The sequence below is a fragment of the Danio rerio genome, chromosome 3 (assembly GCF_049306965.1).
Source record: "Danio rerio strain Tuebingen ecotype United States chromosome 3, GRCz12tu, whole genome shotgun sequence".
Taxonomy (NCBI): Eukaryota; Metazoa; Chordata; class Actinopteri; order Cypriniformes; family Danionidae; genus Danio; species Danio rerio.
This window is the reverse complement of record NC_133178.1, coordinates 9,202,577-9,220,602: the sequence shown is the minus strand read 5'-3', so window position 1 is coordinate 9,220,602 and position 18,026 is coordinate 9,202,577. Positions and strand designations below refer to the sequence as shown.

The window sequence follows — 18,026 nt, the reverse complement described above, 5'->3', positions numbered from 1 at the left end:
CTTAATGCAAAGACACTGGGATTAAAATGTTCAGTTTTCCAATTAAGAACCGCGCAGTATCAGAGTTAATTTAACATGTTTTAGTTTTGTTTTCATAGTTTTTTCATGGATGTGCTGTTTCTGGTTTAGCAGTTCTGCAGGTTTCGGCTCGTCTCTGCTTTCATTTAAACATAACTTTGACGAATATGATCATAACTTATTATGAAAATGTACTTGCTTTTGTTCTGGCAGTCGTTTTAATTAAATCTGACGGTGTGTAATGTTTTATTCTCTTCAGTTTAACTCTAGCTGGGTAATAGACTACCATATTAAATTCTAAATTGGTCTCGTTATTTGATTATTTATGCATTTAATCTTTTCTGCAAAAAGTTTAAAGTTTCTGTTAAAAATTTAGCACTTTTTTTTAGAACATTTAATATTTCTGGGTGTCATTTCAATTAAATCTGATAGCATGTAGCCTTCTGTTTTATTCTCTTTAGCTTAAGTATAAGCTATCAAATAAACTAATAATAATAATTCGTTATTTATTAATGTACTTAATTTTTTTGTACAAGTCTAAAAATTATATTTATTATATATTTTTTGCACCTTTTTGCTACAGTTGCAATATACATTGAACACATCAACATCTTTCTCAGAAAACATTTATAAAGGTGCTGGTGACCTAAAATTGTCACTGGATATTGATAACAACCAAAGAAATACATAAATATAAACAAAACAAAATTAATTAGTTTAATAATTAAGTGTTGTGTAGGGCCAGACGGAATCTGCGGACGTTTTTTGCTATTTCGGTTGAGAATTTTGGTTAAAATCTGCGGATTTCTGCGGAACTATTTTGGGAATATCCAGTGGAGTATCATAACTTAGACCTTAATATATTAAATAAAAAGTATTAAATTACTGAATAAAAATTAATAAACTCAGATTTACACATTTACTCAAGTAAATAAACAGAATTAATGATAGGCTAAAAATCGGCAGAAATCTGCGCGTTCATATTCCGTGTGGGCCTATATGTGTAATAAAAAAAAAGCAATGAACATGAAGAATGGGAGGTAGTTCTTAGTAGTCATTTAGCAACCCTCTGCCCTTCCTCATTGAAAATGAATATTAGCTGTTTCCGTCCAAAATCTACATTAGGATGATGATCCAAAACACAGCCAAGAAAGCTCTCAAATCCTGACTTCAATATGAAATAAAATACAAAGAATTTATAGATGAGACCCACAGAACCATCAAGATTTTTACCCTGTTGAAATCTGAAAATGTCACACCTGAGCAATGCTTGTGATTTCATTCTTCACACGAGAGGCGTCTTTAAGCTGCCATCACCAAAAACCCTTTTATGCAAAGTATTAAATACATTTCAGTAGTTTAGCACTGTCTCCTTGTCCTTTTTTGTTTGTTTGTTTTATGTTTATGTTTTGTACTGTTTGGGTTTTTACCAAAATCTAGTTCAATTATGTTATTAGCTCCGGTGGAAATATTATTCCAGGAAAAACATGACGTGTTCAATTCTTATTCCCCCCCCCCCCCCGCCCCCCCGCCCCTGCTGTATGCTAATATACTTTTTGGTACATACGCTATATGAATTTAATCTTAAAAATCAACAGGAATGTTTAACATTTTTTTTGTGCAGAGCCGGTTTCCAGAAAGAATCTAAGATCTAATCTAAGAATAGAATCTAACATTTGATTACCAGTTGAGTGATGCTTCAATTTTCATGTCAGCTCTAGTCAGATTTAGATGTGTCTGTGATGCATGAATATTTTTCTCAGTGTAGCTATATTTCCTGGTTAACTGATTTGACCTGCTGCTTACATTGAAGAGTATCACTATATTGAAGCTTGCTTGTAAAGTGCAACAACTGGATTTAACCGACACATTTGTAAACTTAAAAAAAATTTGCACTGAAATTAAATATATATCCATGGCCAAACTCAACTATCATGGAGCATACTAAACGTACTAAAAAAACGAGAAAACAAAAGACATTCAAGCCAAGGCCATTTTTATCAACTACATAAATATATCTATTGAGCTGACGTAACTTCTAAATGTTATTCTCAACAATAAATCTCCATTGACAATAGACTGTGTAAAAGTTCCACACAGAGACATCTGTGTTCATCTCTTTACCTAAGAATCACATTTTTCTGGTTTAGCAGTTCTGCAGGTTTCAGTTTGTCTCTTATTCACATAACTTTGACGAACGAGTATGATTATAATTTATTATGTAAACTCGCTTTTGTTCATATTTCTTATTCCAATTAAATCTTATAGTGTGTAATGATTTATTTTCTTTAGTTGAACTCTAGCTGAGTAATAGACTATCACATTTAAATTAAAATATGGTGATGTTATTTATGTTTTTCTTTATTTTATTATTTAATCTTTTTTGGTACAAATTTCTGGTAAAAAAATGAAGTTGACGGATATATATTGCATCTGAATATAGTATACATTCTTAGAACAATTATTCTTGACAATTGAAATGGAGTGTTTAAAAAATGTGAAGAGCTTCTTTCAAAAAAAAAAAGCTCAAATCTAAGATTATTAACATTTATTTAACATTAATTAAGCTTTTATTTTCCTGTCAGCTCTAGTCAGATTAAGGTGTGTCAGTCTGTCATGCATGGATATGTTTTCTCAGTGTTTATTTCCTGGTTACCTGATTTGACCTGCTGTTTACAACATTATCACTATCTTAAGCTTGCCTGTGTAATGCAATAGTAAAAACCGCATTTAACTGACACATTTTTTAACTAAAAACAAGTATTGACATTGGATTTTCATCCATGGACAAACAAAGCAATCATCAGACTCCGACTCAGTAACTTTGTGTCAAAAACATACTAAATAATGAGAAAACAAAGACATTCAAGCCAAGGCCTTTTCTATCAACTACATAAATGCATCTACATAAATGCTTGTTTTTCAATAATGATGGTCTCTGTAAGCATCAGTATTATTTAATGCTGTATAAGAAACTGAAGTGTAAGAAAAAAAAATGCTGTATGGAAAAATTAAGTAACTTTTAAATGTTATTCAACAAATCTCCACTGTGGCCATAGACTGTAAAAATATCACACAGAGACATCTATGTATTTAGTTCTTTACCTACAGGTAAGAATCACACAGTTCCAGATTACTTTAACTGTATACTTTGGACTTGTTTTCAGAGATGGTTTTTCTGGTTTAGCAGTTCTGCAGGTTTCGACTTGTCTCTTGCTCTCTCTCACATATAACTTTGACAAACCAGTTTGATCATATTTTTTTAGGAAAATGTACCTGCTTTTGTTCATATTCCTGGCAGTCATTTCAATTAAATCTGACAGTATGTAGCCTGTTTTATTCTCTTTAGTTAACTATAGATCATCAAATAAAATACTACTAATAATTCTTTCATTATTTATCAATGTAGTTATTATTCTTGTACAAGTTTTTAGTTAACAAAATGTTGACAGATATGAAATGCATCTGCTTTTAATCTTTTTGCACCCATATACTATCTTCACAATTAAAAGGAAATGTTCAAAAAGATATGCAGAGCCAGTTTCCAGAAAGTAGCTCAAATCTAAGATTATTTACATTTGTTTATCATTTCTGTGATGTTTTGTTTTTATTGTCAGCTCTAGTCAGATTAAGGATTGTCTGGCAAGCATGGATATTTTTCTCAGCATAGCTATATTTCCTGGTTACCTGATTTGACCAGCTGTTTACAACACTCAAAAGGTTCCTTATCTTAAAGCTTGCCTGTGAAGTACAATAAGAAAAAACTGCCTTTAAGTAACATATCTACAAAGTAAAATATTGCATTGACAATAAATATACATCCATACTCAAATGCAACTATCATGGTCTTTAATGTATTCTTTAATGCTGTATGAGAAAAATGCTTAGAAAAATAATTTCTAAATGTTATGCTATAAATCTCCATTATTTGTTATATTATTTTATATCTCCATACATAATCCCCATACACAGAGACATGTATGTGTTTATCTCTTTACCTAAGAATCACATTTTTTTCTGGTTTAGGAGTTCCGCAGGTTTCTGTTTGTCTCTTGATTACATAACTTTGACGAACGAGCATGATCATAATTTATTATGAAAATGTCCCTACTTTTGTTCATATTTCTTATTCCAATTAAATCTGACGGTGTGTAATGATTTATTTTCTTTAGTTGAACTCTAGCTAAGTAATTCTACTCTAATTCTGTGTGAGTAAGAGTAAGACTATCACATTTAAATTTAAAACTGGTCTTGTTATTTATGTTTTTCATTATTTTATTATTTAATCTTTTTTGGTGAAATTTTTGGTAAAAAAAATAAATAAAGTTGATGAATATAAATTGCATCTGCATAATATTTTTTAAAAGATTTCATTCCAAAAATTCAAAGGGAATATTTAAAAAAAGATGTAATAAGTATGAGGAAAAATTGCTGTATGAGCATTTTAACTAATGTCATTTCTAAATGTTATTCTCATCAATGAATCTCCATTATGACCAGAAAGCTGTGTGAGAAACTATAAAACAAGATTTATTTAACTTCTTTCTGAAATGTGTTTCAGGCTTCACTGTTCGTGGTCCCTCTGCTCCTCTGTCTGCTCCTCTGGGATCTTCAGTGGTTTTGCCCTGTTATGTTGATAAAGCTTTACCAGTGGAGGATCTGGAGGTGGAATGGAGAAGAGCAGACTCAGAGACTCTGGTTCATCTGTATCAAGATGGTGAGAGTCGAGCAGAGGTCCAGCAGCAGGATTATCATGATAGAGCTCATTTCTTTACTGAGAAGATTCAACATGGAAACTTCTCCCTCCGTCTGGACAATCTGACAGCTCAAGATGAAGGAGAATACAGGTGTAGAGTTCACAGTCAGCAGGATTCTGGACAAACTGTGGCTCAGATAAAAGATGTTGGTGAGTTCAGGCTTAATAAGGTCTGGTAGAAAAATAATCTAGAGTTTTATGGAAATATTTTTGACTTATATTTTGGTGTGTTTTCTTTCAGAGCGTTTGCTGGTGTCAGGATCAGATGCGTCCATCTCTGCATATGCTGGTGAGGACGTGACTCTGAACTGCTCTGTAGACTCTCACATCACACCTGAACACATTAAAGTTTCTTGGAGCAAAATACATAAAGATGGAGATATCTTGGTTCTTCTCTTCCAAAACAATGAGACTTTACCAGATTCATCTCATGAGCAATTCAGAGGCAGAGTTGAGTTCTTCACTGCTGAAATCCCCAAAGGAAACTTCTCTCTCAGACTGAAGAGTGTCCGAACTGAGGATAAAGAAGTTTACATGTGTCAGGTGTTTGCTGGAGGAGCTTCAGCCAATGCTACTGTAGAGCTGGAGAGACTGGGTGAGTAATGGACAAAGAAATAAACATATCATTCAGTGTAAATGGAATCATTAGGAGTAGGGTGTAGCCATACATCAGTTTCATGGTTCAGTTTGGTTCATGGTATTGGAGCCACTGTATGGTTCAATTCTGTAGTTATTTATGTTCATGTGAATACTGACAAAGATGGGCATTTTCACATTCACTAATAACTAACCCACTGATTTCAGTTCCCCTTCAGGTGGGGAACTTCAGTGATATAGGTGGATTTGATCTAGAAAATCCACGTATGGAAGGATTCGGTTCAGAAGCCTCTTGTCTGAAAGAGTATTGAACGGGCCAATGAATGCAATGAATTGGCAGCGTAAGCTTGCGCAGGTGTGCTTCATGGCCAATTATCCCACTCATATAACCACACCTGGAGCGAGCAAACGCCAACCTTTTCGCTTCAGAGACTTTCTGATCGAGGCGATGAGGGTTCCTCCTGCTGTGATCCAGCGATTGCAAGCAAACGAGAGCATTCTCCCGGTCCAGAATGTGTACACACAGCGGCAGACGGTCGAGCTGGGTTTCTCCCTTGCCAGGCGTTCTTTGGGTCCGGTCCTCCAGAGCGGTGCTTATAAAGTTGCAACTTCACAAAGAGAGCAACACAGTCATGCAGCACGTCCTTTTCAGGACGGCGCTCTGACTGTGCATTTCTGGATGCAGCGGTTTCCTGTCCTCGGCTGATGGGCACGGGCACTGCGTTGCATGCCTGGGGGGTCCAGCATGTTAACCCTCTGGGGTCTGAGGGTGTTTTGGGGCTCTGGAGAAGTTTTGACATGCACTGACATTTGTGTTGTTTTCAGTATCTTAAAAATATATTAATGGCTAAAGTGTGATAACATTGTAAACAGTACAAGTTGGGCTACAATAATACCTAAGCAGCATGTTTGTATGTGTTTGTGTTTTTGAAAAAGAAACGTTTATGCGTGGTTAGTGAAAAACTAAATTTTTGAAGTCACTGAAACAAGGCCGTGAAACACACAGAGAACAGGTTGAGCGCGCGATTGCGGTCAGTCTTTGTCCGCGTGGCGCCTCTTCTTGGCGTGGTCCGCCGCGTCTCCCATCCAAAGCCTATAAAGATATCTGCCTCCCTCTGAGCTAGAGCTTACAAGGCTGCGGGCCTTCCGCCTTGCATGCGAGAGCCACCTACCAGCGCTTCCAAGCGCAGGCGCTGGCCGAGCTGCACGAGGGTGGGTCCAACCCAGGCTTATGAGCTTCGCACGCATCTGACAATGCTCTTCGGACCACTAAGTCCGCTGCGTGTGCGTTGGGGAGGACGATGTCCACACTAGTGGTCCAGGAGCGCCCCCCTGGCTAAAATATGACCCCTGGCTGATATGCGCGAAGTCGACAAAGTCCGCTTTCTTGACTCCCCCATATCCCAAGCTGGCCTGTTCGGCGGCACCGTCTGTGAATTCACCCAGGAATTCGAGGTGGTGAGAGAGCAGTCTGATGGGTGATGTCCTATCGGCGGGTCCGTAAGCCCGCTCCGCCCGCCGTGCCATCCATACCTGCTCCTCGCCGAAGGCACCCGCCTACGAGAGCTGCACCGCCCCAGCACACACCTCTGGCGAAGCGAGCGCGTCGAGCACCTCGGAAGCAGGCAGCCCCCCTACCCAGAACAGCGCTAAGTCCGGCAACAGACCGAGATGTGTCCCTGGGACAGGCCATCTGGAAAAGAGGGAACTTGCTCTTTCCCCGCTGGAGATCAGAGACCCATTTCCAACGGCACTTTTTTCTGCCATGAAAACATCAATGAAAGAGCACTTTTCTACTTCCCCAGATGTGACAGCCCGAAATCTGCCAGTCTGGGATGCTATGCTTTCTAGCTTGCAGGTTCGGTGCGTTTCGCCAGTGGCTCACGAGTGCTGGGAGGACAGTCTTCTTTCTCCCACCCCTCGAGCCTCCCCTGCGGAGCTTTTGTGCGGAATGAGAGCAAATCTCTCACCCCCAGCTCTTCTGTGGGACCAGCGCGCTTCCCGGATCAGCACACCCACTCCAAGCTGCCCCACTGCTGGTACGTCAGCGATTGTAGCGATGAGTCCATTAGCGAGAGCTCTGCCTGCCTGGTTAGCAAGAGAGCGAGAGGAGATTGTTGTCCTCCTGGCGAAGGATGCAATCGAGCCGCTCCCTCCAGCCGAGATGGAGAGCGGGTTTTACAGCCCACACTTCATCGTGCCCAAAAGAGCGGTGGGTCACAGCCAATCCTAGATCTGCGCATTTTGAACCGCTGTCTGCCAAGCTGACGTTCAGAATGCTCAAGTAGAAGCGCATCCTCTGGTGCGTTTGTCCTTCAACATTAGACCTGAAGGACGCATATTTCCATGTCTCCACTCTTCCCCGCCACCGTCAGTTCTGCGGTTTGCATTGAAGGTTGAGCTTGGCAATACAAAGTCCTCCTCTTCGGGCTCTCTCTGTCTCCACGGGTCCTCACAAAGCCCGCGGAGGGTGCCTTAGCACCCCTTCGGCTCGCGGGCATCTGCATACTCAATTATCTCAATTGACTGGCTGATTTTTGCCCACTCTCGGAGAAATTGATTATGCACAGAGACAAAGTGCTCCGGCACTTCCACCTGTTGGGGTTTCAGGTCAACCGAGAAAAGAGCAAACTCGCCCCCGTGCAGAGGATCTATTCTCTCGGGCTGGAGCTGGACTCGGTCACCATGGCAGTGCGCCACTCCAGAGAGCGCGCTCAGCTGATGCTGTACTGTCTGAGAGAGCTCGACAGTAAAATAGTGGTCCTACTGAAACTATTTCAGGGGTTCCTGGGGCATATGGCATCCGCAGCTGCTTCACGCCGCTCGGATTACTCGATCGTAAAGCCAGTGCTGAAGTGGTCTCATATAGAGTCCCCAGACGCGCATGGCACGGGCATGGCACGCGCGTGCACACCGAGTATCTGTTACTGCGCTGTGTCACCGTGCACTCAGCTCTTAGAGTGACCCCTCGTTCCTACAGGCCTGGGTGTCTCTAGAACAGGCGTCCAGTCTTGTTGTCGTTTTAACAGACGCTTCCAACACAGGCTGGGGGGCTGTGCATTGCGGGCATGCGGCTGCGGACCTGTGGAAAGGTACCCAGTTGAATTGGCATATCGCCTGGACCTGTTGGCAGTGTTTCTCGCTCTCTCTCCGTTTTAATACCAGATAGTGAGCCTGCAAGCGCTGCCCCCGGAGGAGGCAGACCCAGCCCTTTCTTTATTGTCCAGTTCGCGCCTTGCGTATTATCCGGACCGCACTCAGAGTTTAGATCATCTGAGCAGCTCTTCGTCTGTTATGGGGGTCGGCAGCAGAGAAGTGCCGTATCGAAATTAAGATTTCCCACTGGATTGTGGATGCCATTCTCTCGCTTCAGAGCCGAGGTGAGCCGCATCCCCCGAGAGTGCGTGCGCACTCCACTCGGAGCATCGCATCCACTTGGGCGCGCGCACACGGTGCCTCTCTAACAGACATCTGTAGAGCTGCGGGCTGGGCGACACCCAACACATTTGCAAGGTTTTACAATCTGCGAGTGGAGCCGGTTTCCTCAAGGGTATTAGGTAACCCTTGGTGATTGAGGAAACAATTCTGTAGGGTGTTGAAACACGCTTGCTACGCCATTCTCCCTGAGAACACGGAGATACGTGCGCCTTTTTATCTGTCAGTAAAGTTCCCCGTCAGGTGAGCCCTGCAGATTCCTCCGTGGCCCCCAGCACTGACTGAGTCACTTGCTGGCCCACTACGTTGTTGGTCTGCCCGCTGGTCAGCCCGCGTCTTGGGTATAGGTGCCTGCTATGCGAGGACCACGCCTCCCATGATGTGGGTGTGTCACGCTTGCTTGACTATCCCCTCATCGGAGGCGTTGGTAAGGTGCAGTCATTATGGCGTTTTCCATAGTTCTCCCATACGTGGATTTTCTAGATCAAATCCACCTATAGCCCTGGAGTTCCCCACCTGAAGGGGAACGTTCGAAGTTACAGAAGTAACCCTTCATTCCCCGAGGAGAAGAATGGAAGTGCTATATTCCATCGCCATAAGACTGTCCCTTAGCTGTTAGAAAGTCTCTTCATCTTAAAAGGATGGTGTTTGCTCACTCCAGGTGTGCTTATATGCTGGGATAATTGGCAATGAAGCACACCTGCGCAAGCTTACGCTGCCAATTCATTGGCTTTCATTGGCTTTCATTGGCCCGAATCTCCCATACGTGGATTTTCTAGATTAAATCCACCTATCGCACTTCCGTTCCCCTCCTCGGGAAACGAAGGGTTACTTCTGTAACCTCGAACGTTCTCTTTTACATTTTTAATGACTCATCAAACACTTCCTGCTCTTCCTTTGAATTCATCATTATATTTTGCTGCTCTTTTGTGTTTAAGCAGACCTACATATACATATACTTACAGAATAAATTAAACAGGCAAGATAAGAGGTATTTATTCACAAATTTGACTTTGGCAGTATGATTCCTTTGGGGTTTCTCACTTCATGGCTATTAGAGCTTCACGGAAGGTTAATAGAAGATAAGGTCTTATATCAACAAGAAATGGTGGTAAATCCAAGGATGGATATGGTGTAGCTTGCTTTGAAGAATGTCTTTCTCTCGGCAGTATGCTTAGTAATCTTGAAAGAGAGAACACAACAGCCAGAAGGTCCACAAGTATATTAAAGTTATAGATGAGGGGGAGTTTTGTGAGAACTTTGATCGTATCGAGTTGTATGTCACATATATATCTTTACAGAGTCTAATAGAATGACAGTGGTTGGAGTGGATTGTCTGCTGATCATATGTTGATAGCGGCCTAATGCCTTCATGGCCTGAACTATCACTGTGCTCTAATTAAAACACATAAGCTTTGCAATGGTTCTGCCTAGAATCCACATTAATCCAGAATTTCTGACACTTGAAAATTATGGCTATTTTAGCTAAGCACTTATTTTTTTTAATGTACTGTACTGTGATTGTTACATATTGCTTTGTTTCTGTGTTCATTAATTGTTGTCTGTTTCTCAGGTTTCTCTGCTGTACAAGTAATAATGATGATTCTCTGTGTTTCTGCATCTGGATCTGCTCTTCTGCTCTGCTTTATGATCTACTGCAGATCTCCCTCTAAAGGTATGTGCAAAACAAAAATATTATTTTATCTATAATTCAGTGGTTTTCAGCTGCAGGATTACAGTATAATATACTATATATAATGTGCATTGAATCTTGCATCTAAACAGTCTGCACACTGGTTTGATAAAGGATTTATATTATTCTATTTGTTGTTAATCATCATCGTGATGATAATAGTACTAATAATGAAACCTAAAAAAAAAAAAAAAAAAAAAAATATATATATATATATATATATATATATATATATATATATATATATAATTTGTAAAAATCTGAGTTAGTCAAAGTTAGCAAAAGATTTAAAGTCCACATGAACCGGAAGCTGCAACTTTTTTTTGTATTATGATGCAGTTCCTAGAGAAACATGGAAGGTGCGTTTGACTTCATGCAGATTGATCGAAATCTGTCTTAAAGCGGTGCATGCTGGTTAGAAATTTTGTCCGGATTGATGCTGTGCTGACGTGACATGACTGTCACATGTGGCATCAAAGTACGGCAACAGCGCCCCGAGATCAGATGACTAATTTAGCCAGTGCAGCATCTGAAGAGCGACTGCTGGAGCTGAGATGAAGACACCAATATTACACAATTGGCCGAGTTCACCGCATGACAACAACCACGTGTGTTTCAGGTTTATTATTGGACAAATTCCGATTCACTTTTCATACCCTCTCTATCCTGTACACATCATGCTTATTAAAAGACTACAAATGTTTTACTGCAGTAATCATGTTTTGTTAAATAATTTGGTTATAAAGGCTAGATTGTTTACACAAGTTTATTTTCGACTTTTTTATACAGACTATTTACTGCATTCAGCTCCATAAATGATTAAAAACAACACATTTTAGTGAATAACCTAAATATTAACTCAAATAAGTCTTACAGAGTTGAAATAAAATAGTTATCATCATTGATCCAGACACTCTAAAGATTTCTTAACATATTAAGTTAAAGAACTATTTTATTAAATTTACATTTAGTCATTTAGCAGACGCTTTTATCCAAACCGACTTACAAATGAGGAGAATGAAGTTATTTAAACAACTATAGAGCAACAATGAATAAGTGCTATAGGCAAGTTTCAGGTCTGTAAAGTCTAAGAAGAAAAGCATTAGTAAATTTTTTTTTTGTTTTTTTTTTTAGTACAGTTAGTGGTATATCCAGAGGCAATGGCAGATTATGAAGTAAAGTGGATACTAAATAGTTGAGTTTTTAGTCGTTTCTTGAAGACAGCGAGTGACTCTGCCGTTCTGATGCAGTTAGGGAGTTCATTCCTCCAACTGGGCAGATTAAACGCGAGTGTTCGGGAAAGTGATTTCTTCCCTATTTGGGATGGAATCACGAGGCGACGTTCATTCACAGAACACACGTTTCTGGAGGGCACATAGATCTGCAGAAGTGAGAGCAGATAAGGAGCAAAGCCAGAAGTCACTTTGTAGGCAAACATCAGAGCTTTTAATTTGATGCGAGCAGCAACTGGCAGCCAGTGCAAACGGGTGAGTAGCGGAGTGACATGTGCTCTTTTAGGTTCATTAAAGACCACTTGTGCTGCTGCGTTCTGGAGCAGCTGAAGAGGCTTGATAGAGTTAGCTGGGAGCCCGGCTAATAGAGAGTTGCAGTAATCCAGTCTGGAGAGAACAAGAGCTTGAACAAGGAGTTGAGCTGCATGTTCAGATAAGAAGGGTCAGATGATTCTGATGTTATAGAGTGCGAATCTGCACAATCGAGCAGTTCTAGAGATGTGGTCAGAGAAGTTTAGTTGGTCATCAATCGTTACTCCAAGGCTTTTTACCATTTTGGATGCATTAATGTTTGCCCCATCCATCGGGATTGAAAAGTTATGGTGTAGAGTCGGGTTGGCAGAAACTACAAGCATATCCGTTTTCGCAAGGTTAAGCTGAAGATGATGATCTTTCATCCAGTGTGAAATGTCCGACAGGCAGACTGAGATGCGAGCTGGAACCGAGGAATCATCAGGGTGAAAAGAGAGGTATAGCTGGGTATCATCAGCATAGCAGTGGTAGGAAAATCCATGTTTCTGGATGACTGGTCCTAGAGATGTCGTGTAGATGGAGAAGAGAAGTGGCCCAAGAACAGAGCCCTGAGGTACCCCAGTGTTTAGATGCTGTAGGTTGGACACCTCTCCCCTCCAAGACACCCTGAATGACCTGTCAGAGAGGTAAGATCTGAACCATTGTATAACAGTGCCCGCAACGCCCAGTGACTCAAGCGTAGATAGCAGGATCTGGTGGTTTACAGTGTCAAAAGCAGCTGACAAATCCAGCAAGATGAGGACTGATGATTTTGAGTCTGCTTTAGCCAGTCTGAGATCCTCCAAGACCGAGAGCAGGGCAGTCTCAGTTGAGTGGCCTTTCTTAAAGCCGGATTGCTTGTTGTCCATGTGGTTGTTTTGATTAAGAAAGTCCAGGACTTGATTGAACACTACTTTCTCCAGAATCTTGGCCATGAATGGAAGCAGGGATACCGGTCTGTAGTTTTCAAGTAGCGTTTGGTCCAGGTTGGGTTCCTTTTGCAGTGGGGTTACCCTAGCCTGCTTAAATGAAGTGGGGAATAAACCAGAGTCAAGAGATGTGTTAATTATGTGAGTCAGTGTTGGTATGACTGCAGGAGAGATGGCTTGCAAGAGATGAGAGGGAATGGGATCGAGTGGACAGGTGGTTGCATGGCTAGATAGCACGAGTTTGGACACCTCAGACTCAGAGAGCTGGGAAAAAGAGGTTAGTGTGTTTGGTGTTGGTGGTGTATCTTGCGTGTTTGTTGTAGGTGCAGCAAATTGAGCACTAATTTTTGCAGTTTTGGTGCAAAAGAATGTAGCAAAGTCATCAGTAGTAAGTGTGGAGGATGCAGGTGGAGGAGGAGGATAGAGGAGGCAGGAAAATGTTTTAAAAAGTAGGCGAGGATTAGTGGCATTGTCGATTTTCTAACGGAAATATGTCTGCTTTGCAGAAGTAACTTCAGCCTAGAAAGAAGACAGAAGAGTTTGGTATGTTAAGAGCTGTGCAGGATTTTTTGTTTTCCGCCAAATTCTCTCTGCAGCCCGAAGTTTTGAGCGATGCTCACGTAGAGCATCCGAGAGCCAGGGTGCAGGAGGACTGGCACGGGCTGGCCTGGATGTCAGAGGACATAGTCTGTCTAGACATGATGCTAGTGTGGAGCAGAGTGTATCAGTGGCACTGTTCGTATCAAGTGCAGAGAGTTTGCAAGATGGAGGAAGAGAGTCTGAAACAATGGTGGATAGTCTATTGGGTGAGAGAGATCGTAGGTTTCTGCGAAAGGTAACCAGTGTTGGAGTGTGTGGCGGCTCAGGAGTAATGTGGATGTTGAAAGACAGAAGGAAATGACCCGATATTTGTAGTGGAATTACTAGTGTTTGATCAGCGAAGCAATGTCGTGTGTAAATAAGATCTAGCTGATTACCTGATTTGTGAGTAGCAGAAGTAGGTGCTCTTTTGAGGTCAAAAGAGGCAAGCAGAGTCTTAAAGTCAGCAGCTTTTGGTCTCTCAATGTGAATGTTGAAGTCACCTAGCACCAACAAGGGAATGTCATAATTAGAAAAAGATGAGAGAAGAACATCCAGTTCATCTAAGAAGTGACCTAATGTACCCGGTGGGCAGTAGATGACAACCACATTTATGTAGAAGGGGTGGATAATGGTGACTGCATGGAATTTAAAGGAGCAGATCTTTGTCAGGGACGGTCTCTGAGTGAATTTCCATTCTTTGGAAATCAGTAGTCCTGTCCCACCCCCTCTCCCTGTCTGATGAGGAGTGTGGGAAAAAGAGAAATAAGCAGAAAGAGTAGCATGTGTAGCAGTGTCCTCCGGCCTCAAACAGGTCTCAGTTAGAGCCATGAGATTGTCAGAATGTGTAGCAATGGAGGTAATAAAATCTGCCTTGTTAACAGCTGATTGACAATTCCAGAGGCCCACGGAGAGAGAGAGAGTTGTGAATAAATAAAAACAATAATAAAAATGTAAAGATAAAGTAAAATAAGAAAGTAAAGTACTCAAGTGCTTTGTCGGTGTCTTTGCTCGGTGGAGTCGATGGTCTTTACACTCGTCGGTCTTCACACAAGGCGGTCTTCACACGAGGCTGCTGCGACCGCTGCCGGGGTGAGACTAGTTGCTTATATACACCCCAGAGCACTAGCTGATTGAATTCAGCTGGACACGCCTCGTGAGTAAAACAACGCCCGAAACTGCGGCGGACGACGCCAAGCCGTCCGCGTTCGACACACAAGCTCTTACAGTAACTAAGGAAACAGTGGGTAAACTTTTCTAGTACTATACACAACTGAAAACGAGTTTAAATGTCCTACAACCTTACACAAACAGCTGAAAAAACAAGTCCTCAAACCATACACAACAACTAAAAACAAGTCTAAATGTACTTACAGGTTGTTGGTCTCGTTGCTAAAGTGCTTCTCCTTCATATAAAATGATTTATATGATTATAAAATATATATTTCTTTCCTGTCAGGACGTTTATGCACAAGTTTTAAAAGTGACATTGATGTACTTTGCTCTGTTTGGAAAATTTCTACTTAAGTTGTAGCTCACTTATTTTAGGAATGTCCTTTTGTTCAATCTTTTTGGATTAAAGTACTTTTTTAAAAATGCTTTCATTATCCAAAATAAACCTTAATCAATGTTTACGACTTAATCAAAACACCTTGTTTTGGGTTTTACATTAATATATGATAAAAAGTGTTATATCTAAAAAATGTAAATAAGAAGTATAAGCCTAAGAGTGATGTTTAAACTTGTAAAATTTGTACTTATGGCTTTGTATTTAATAGGCCTGTTCGTTTTTGTTTATATTACTGTAACAAAGTGGCTGACACAGAGGGATCCATTTGCAGTATTTTTATTAAAGACAGTTTAATAAACAATAGCACACAGATGTTGTCACATCAAACACAGTAGTATGTAGTCGTTGGGCTGGCAGCTGGTAAACATAGGATGAATATGCAGGCATGGGTCAAAGGCAGGCGGCTGGTATCAGAATCGGTAAGCAGGCTAGGGTTCAAAGGCAGGCGGCTAGAATCAGAGTCGGTATACAGGCTGGATATCAAGGCAGGCGGCAGGCAAGACAGGGTCAGAATCAGAAGCAGGATCACAACGGGAAGGCAGGCAAGGATGAGAACACTCAGTAGTGTTAGCCGGGGCAGAACAAGATTTCGCAATGAGGTGTATGTGAGTGCTGCTTATATGTGTGTGGTGAGTGATTGTGGGATGTGATTCAGGTGTGTCTGCAATCAGTGTATGTGGATGACGTAATGTCAATAGTCCAGTGATGGTGACCTCTGCTGGCCAACAAGGGGAATGACCGAGTCGGTGACAGAGCCCCCCTCCTGCGAACGGCTCCTGAAGTGAGGGGCGCCACGACGCCGGGGTCTACCATGGGGACGAGGGGCCGGCATTTCCGGGTGAAGACGATGACTTAGCAGAGTTGGGTCAAGGATGTCCTTGGAGTTCATCCACGATTGTTCCTCCGGACCGTACCCCTCCCAGTCGATCAAGTATTATAGATGTCCCCACCCCGGCGTCTGGACCTCAGGATCTCACAGATCTGATACGCCTCCTCTCCATCGATGATGATAGGTGGGAGACCCTGATCACCGGCTGCCACCTCCCTATACACCTCGGCTGGACCAGCAGCTGGCTTAAACAGTGAGACATGGAATGTGGGAGAGATACGATATTTGTTAGGCAGGTTCAATCTATAAGATACAGGAGTGATCTGACGGTCAATAGTGAATGGACCAACGTACCTTGGGCTGAGCTTCTTGCATGGAAGTTTGAGAAGAATCTTCTTATTTCTTGGTTAAGCCGCTCTACTTGACCATTAGACTGGGGATGATATCCAGAAGTTAGGCTGATGTTGATATCCAGGTTTTTAAAGAATGCAGACCAGACTCTAGAGGTAAATTGGGGACCTCTGTCAGACACGATATCTTCTGGTAGTCCATAAAATTGAAACACTTGGTTACATAGAAGTTCGGCGGTTTCTAATGCTGTGGGAAGCTTAGGTATGGGAATCAGTCTGCAAGCTTTAGAAAATCGATCGATTACGGTGAGTATGGTGGTGTGACCCATGGATGGGGGCAGATCTATGATAAAGTCAATGGCAATATGTGACCAAGGACGACAGGGAACCTTAAGAGGTTGAAGAGGGCCGGCAGGACAATGACTGGAATGCTTGTTCATATTACAGGGGGTACAATTCTTTACAAAGTTAATGATGTCTTTTCTAGCGTCGGGCCACCGGGCCACCAGTAACGGTTGAGGATGTGATCAAGGGTGCCTGCAATGCCTGGGTGACCGGAACTGGGGTTAGTATGAACCTCTTCAATCCGTTTGCCTCGGAGTGGTGATGGAACGAAGACCTTATACGCTGGACAGTTGGACGGAGGAGGGTGTTCAGTGGTGGATTGAGCGATTTCAGCCTCTATATCCCAGGAGATGGGTGCCAGAACAATATTTGCTGAGCGGATGTACTCGAGGTTCTTGTGATCAGTAATGACTGTGAATGGATGTAGAGCTCCTTCTAGCCAGTGTCTCCATTCTTCCATAGCTGATTTCATAGCCAAAAGTTCCCGGTTTCCCACATCATAGTTTCTTTCAGCTGAGTTCAACTTTCGGGAAAAAAAAAACACAAGGGTGGAGCTTGTTGGTTGATACTTGTTTCTGGGATAATACAGCGCCTATGCTTGTATTGGAGGCATCAATTTCCAGGGTGAAAGGGAGCTTGGGATCAGGATGGCAGAGGATGGGTGCCGAGGAAATCCGAGGAGTCTTCAGGAGATTGAAAGCTCTTTCAGCATCTGGATTCCACTTGAGTCTGGGAGTATCAGATTTAACCAGGGAAGTGAGTGGTGCAGCTACGGAACTAAAGTTGCAAAAAAATCTCCTGTAAAAGTTCGCAAACCCCAGAAATTGCTGCATTTCCTTCACACTTTTAGGTCTTGGCCAATCCAACACAGCATTTACCTTGCTTTCTTCCATTGCAACTCCGTCTGCGCTGATTATGTATCCTAGGAAGGATGTGCACATTTGGTGAAACTCGCACTTGGACAGCTTGGCATATAGCTGGTTCTTTATCAGTCTCTGGAGAACAGCTCGTACATGACTGTGGTGGTCTTCCAGCGTTTCAGAGTAGATTAAGATGTCATCAATATATACAATGACCCATTGGTTTAACATATCTCGAAATACTTCGTTAATGAATGCTTGGAATACAGAAGGACTGTTTGCCAGGTCGGAGGGCATCACCCGGTATTCATAGTGCCCGGTGGTCGTTAAGAAACCCGGTCTTCCATTCGTGGCCCCGCCTGATGCGGATGAGGTTATAAGCGCTGCGAAGATCAAGCTTGGTAAAGTATTTGGCTGAGCGTAACTGTTCCAGAGCAGCAGGGACTAGAGGTAAAGGATACCTGTACTTCACCGTTATCTCGTTTAAGCCTCTGTAGTCAATGCATGGGCTTAGGGAACCGTCTTTCTTCTCAACGAAGAAG

The 18,026-nt window shown here is 42.0% G+C and overlaps 1 protein-coding gene and 1 long non-coding RNA gene across 6 annotated transcripts in view; one reads left to right on the top strand and one right to left on the bottom strand.

The window, feature by feature from the left end:
• Nucleotides 1-18,026, bottom strand: part of LOC141381140 (uncharacterized) — a 693,969-nt gene that overhangs the window by 362,097 nt on the left and 313,846 nt on the right. The window lies entirely within an intron of this gene.
• LOC564237 (uncharacterized) overlaps nucleotides 1-18,026 on the top strand; it is a 144,879-nt gene that overhangs the window by 78,401 nt on the left and 48,452 nt on the right. For all 5 annotated transcript variants that reach the window (XR_012400809.1, XM_073944130.1, XM_073944126.1 and 2 more), the window contains 3 exons: nucleotides 4,580-4,924; nucleotides 5,016-5,369; nucleotides 10,380-10,481. Coding sequence is in view for 4 of the 5 variants with exons in the window: in XM_073944130.1 (XP_073800231.1) it covers nucleotides 4,580-4,924; nucleotides 5,016-5,369; nucleotides 10,380-10,481 (801 nt within the window). In the remaining variant the exon portion in view is untranslated. The remainder of the gene's footprint in view (nucleotides 1-4,579; nucleotides 4,925-5,015; nucleotides 5,370-10,379; nucleotides 10,482-18,026) is intronic.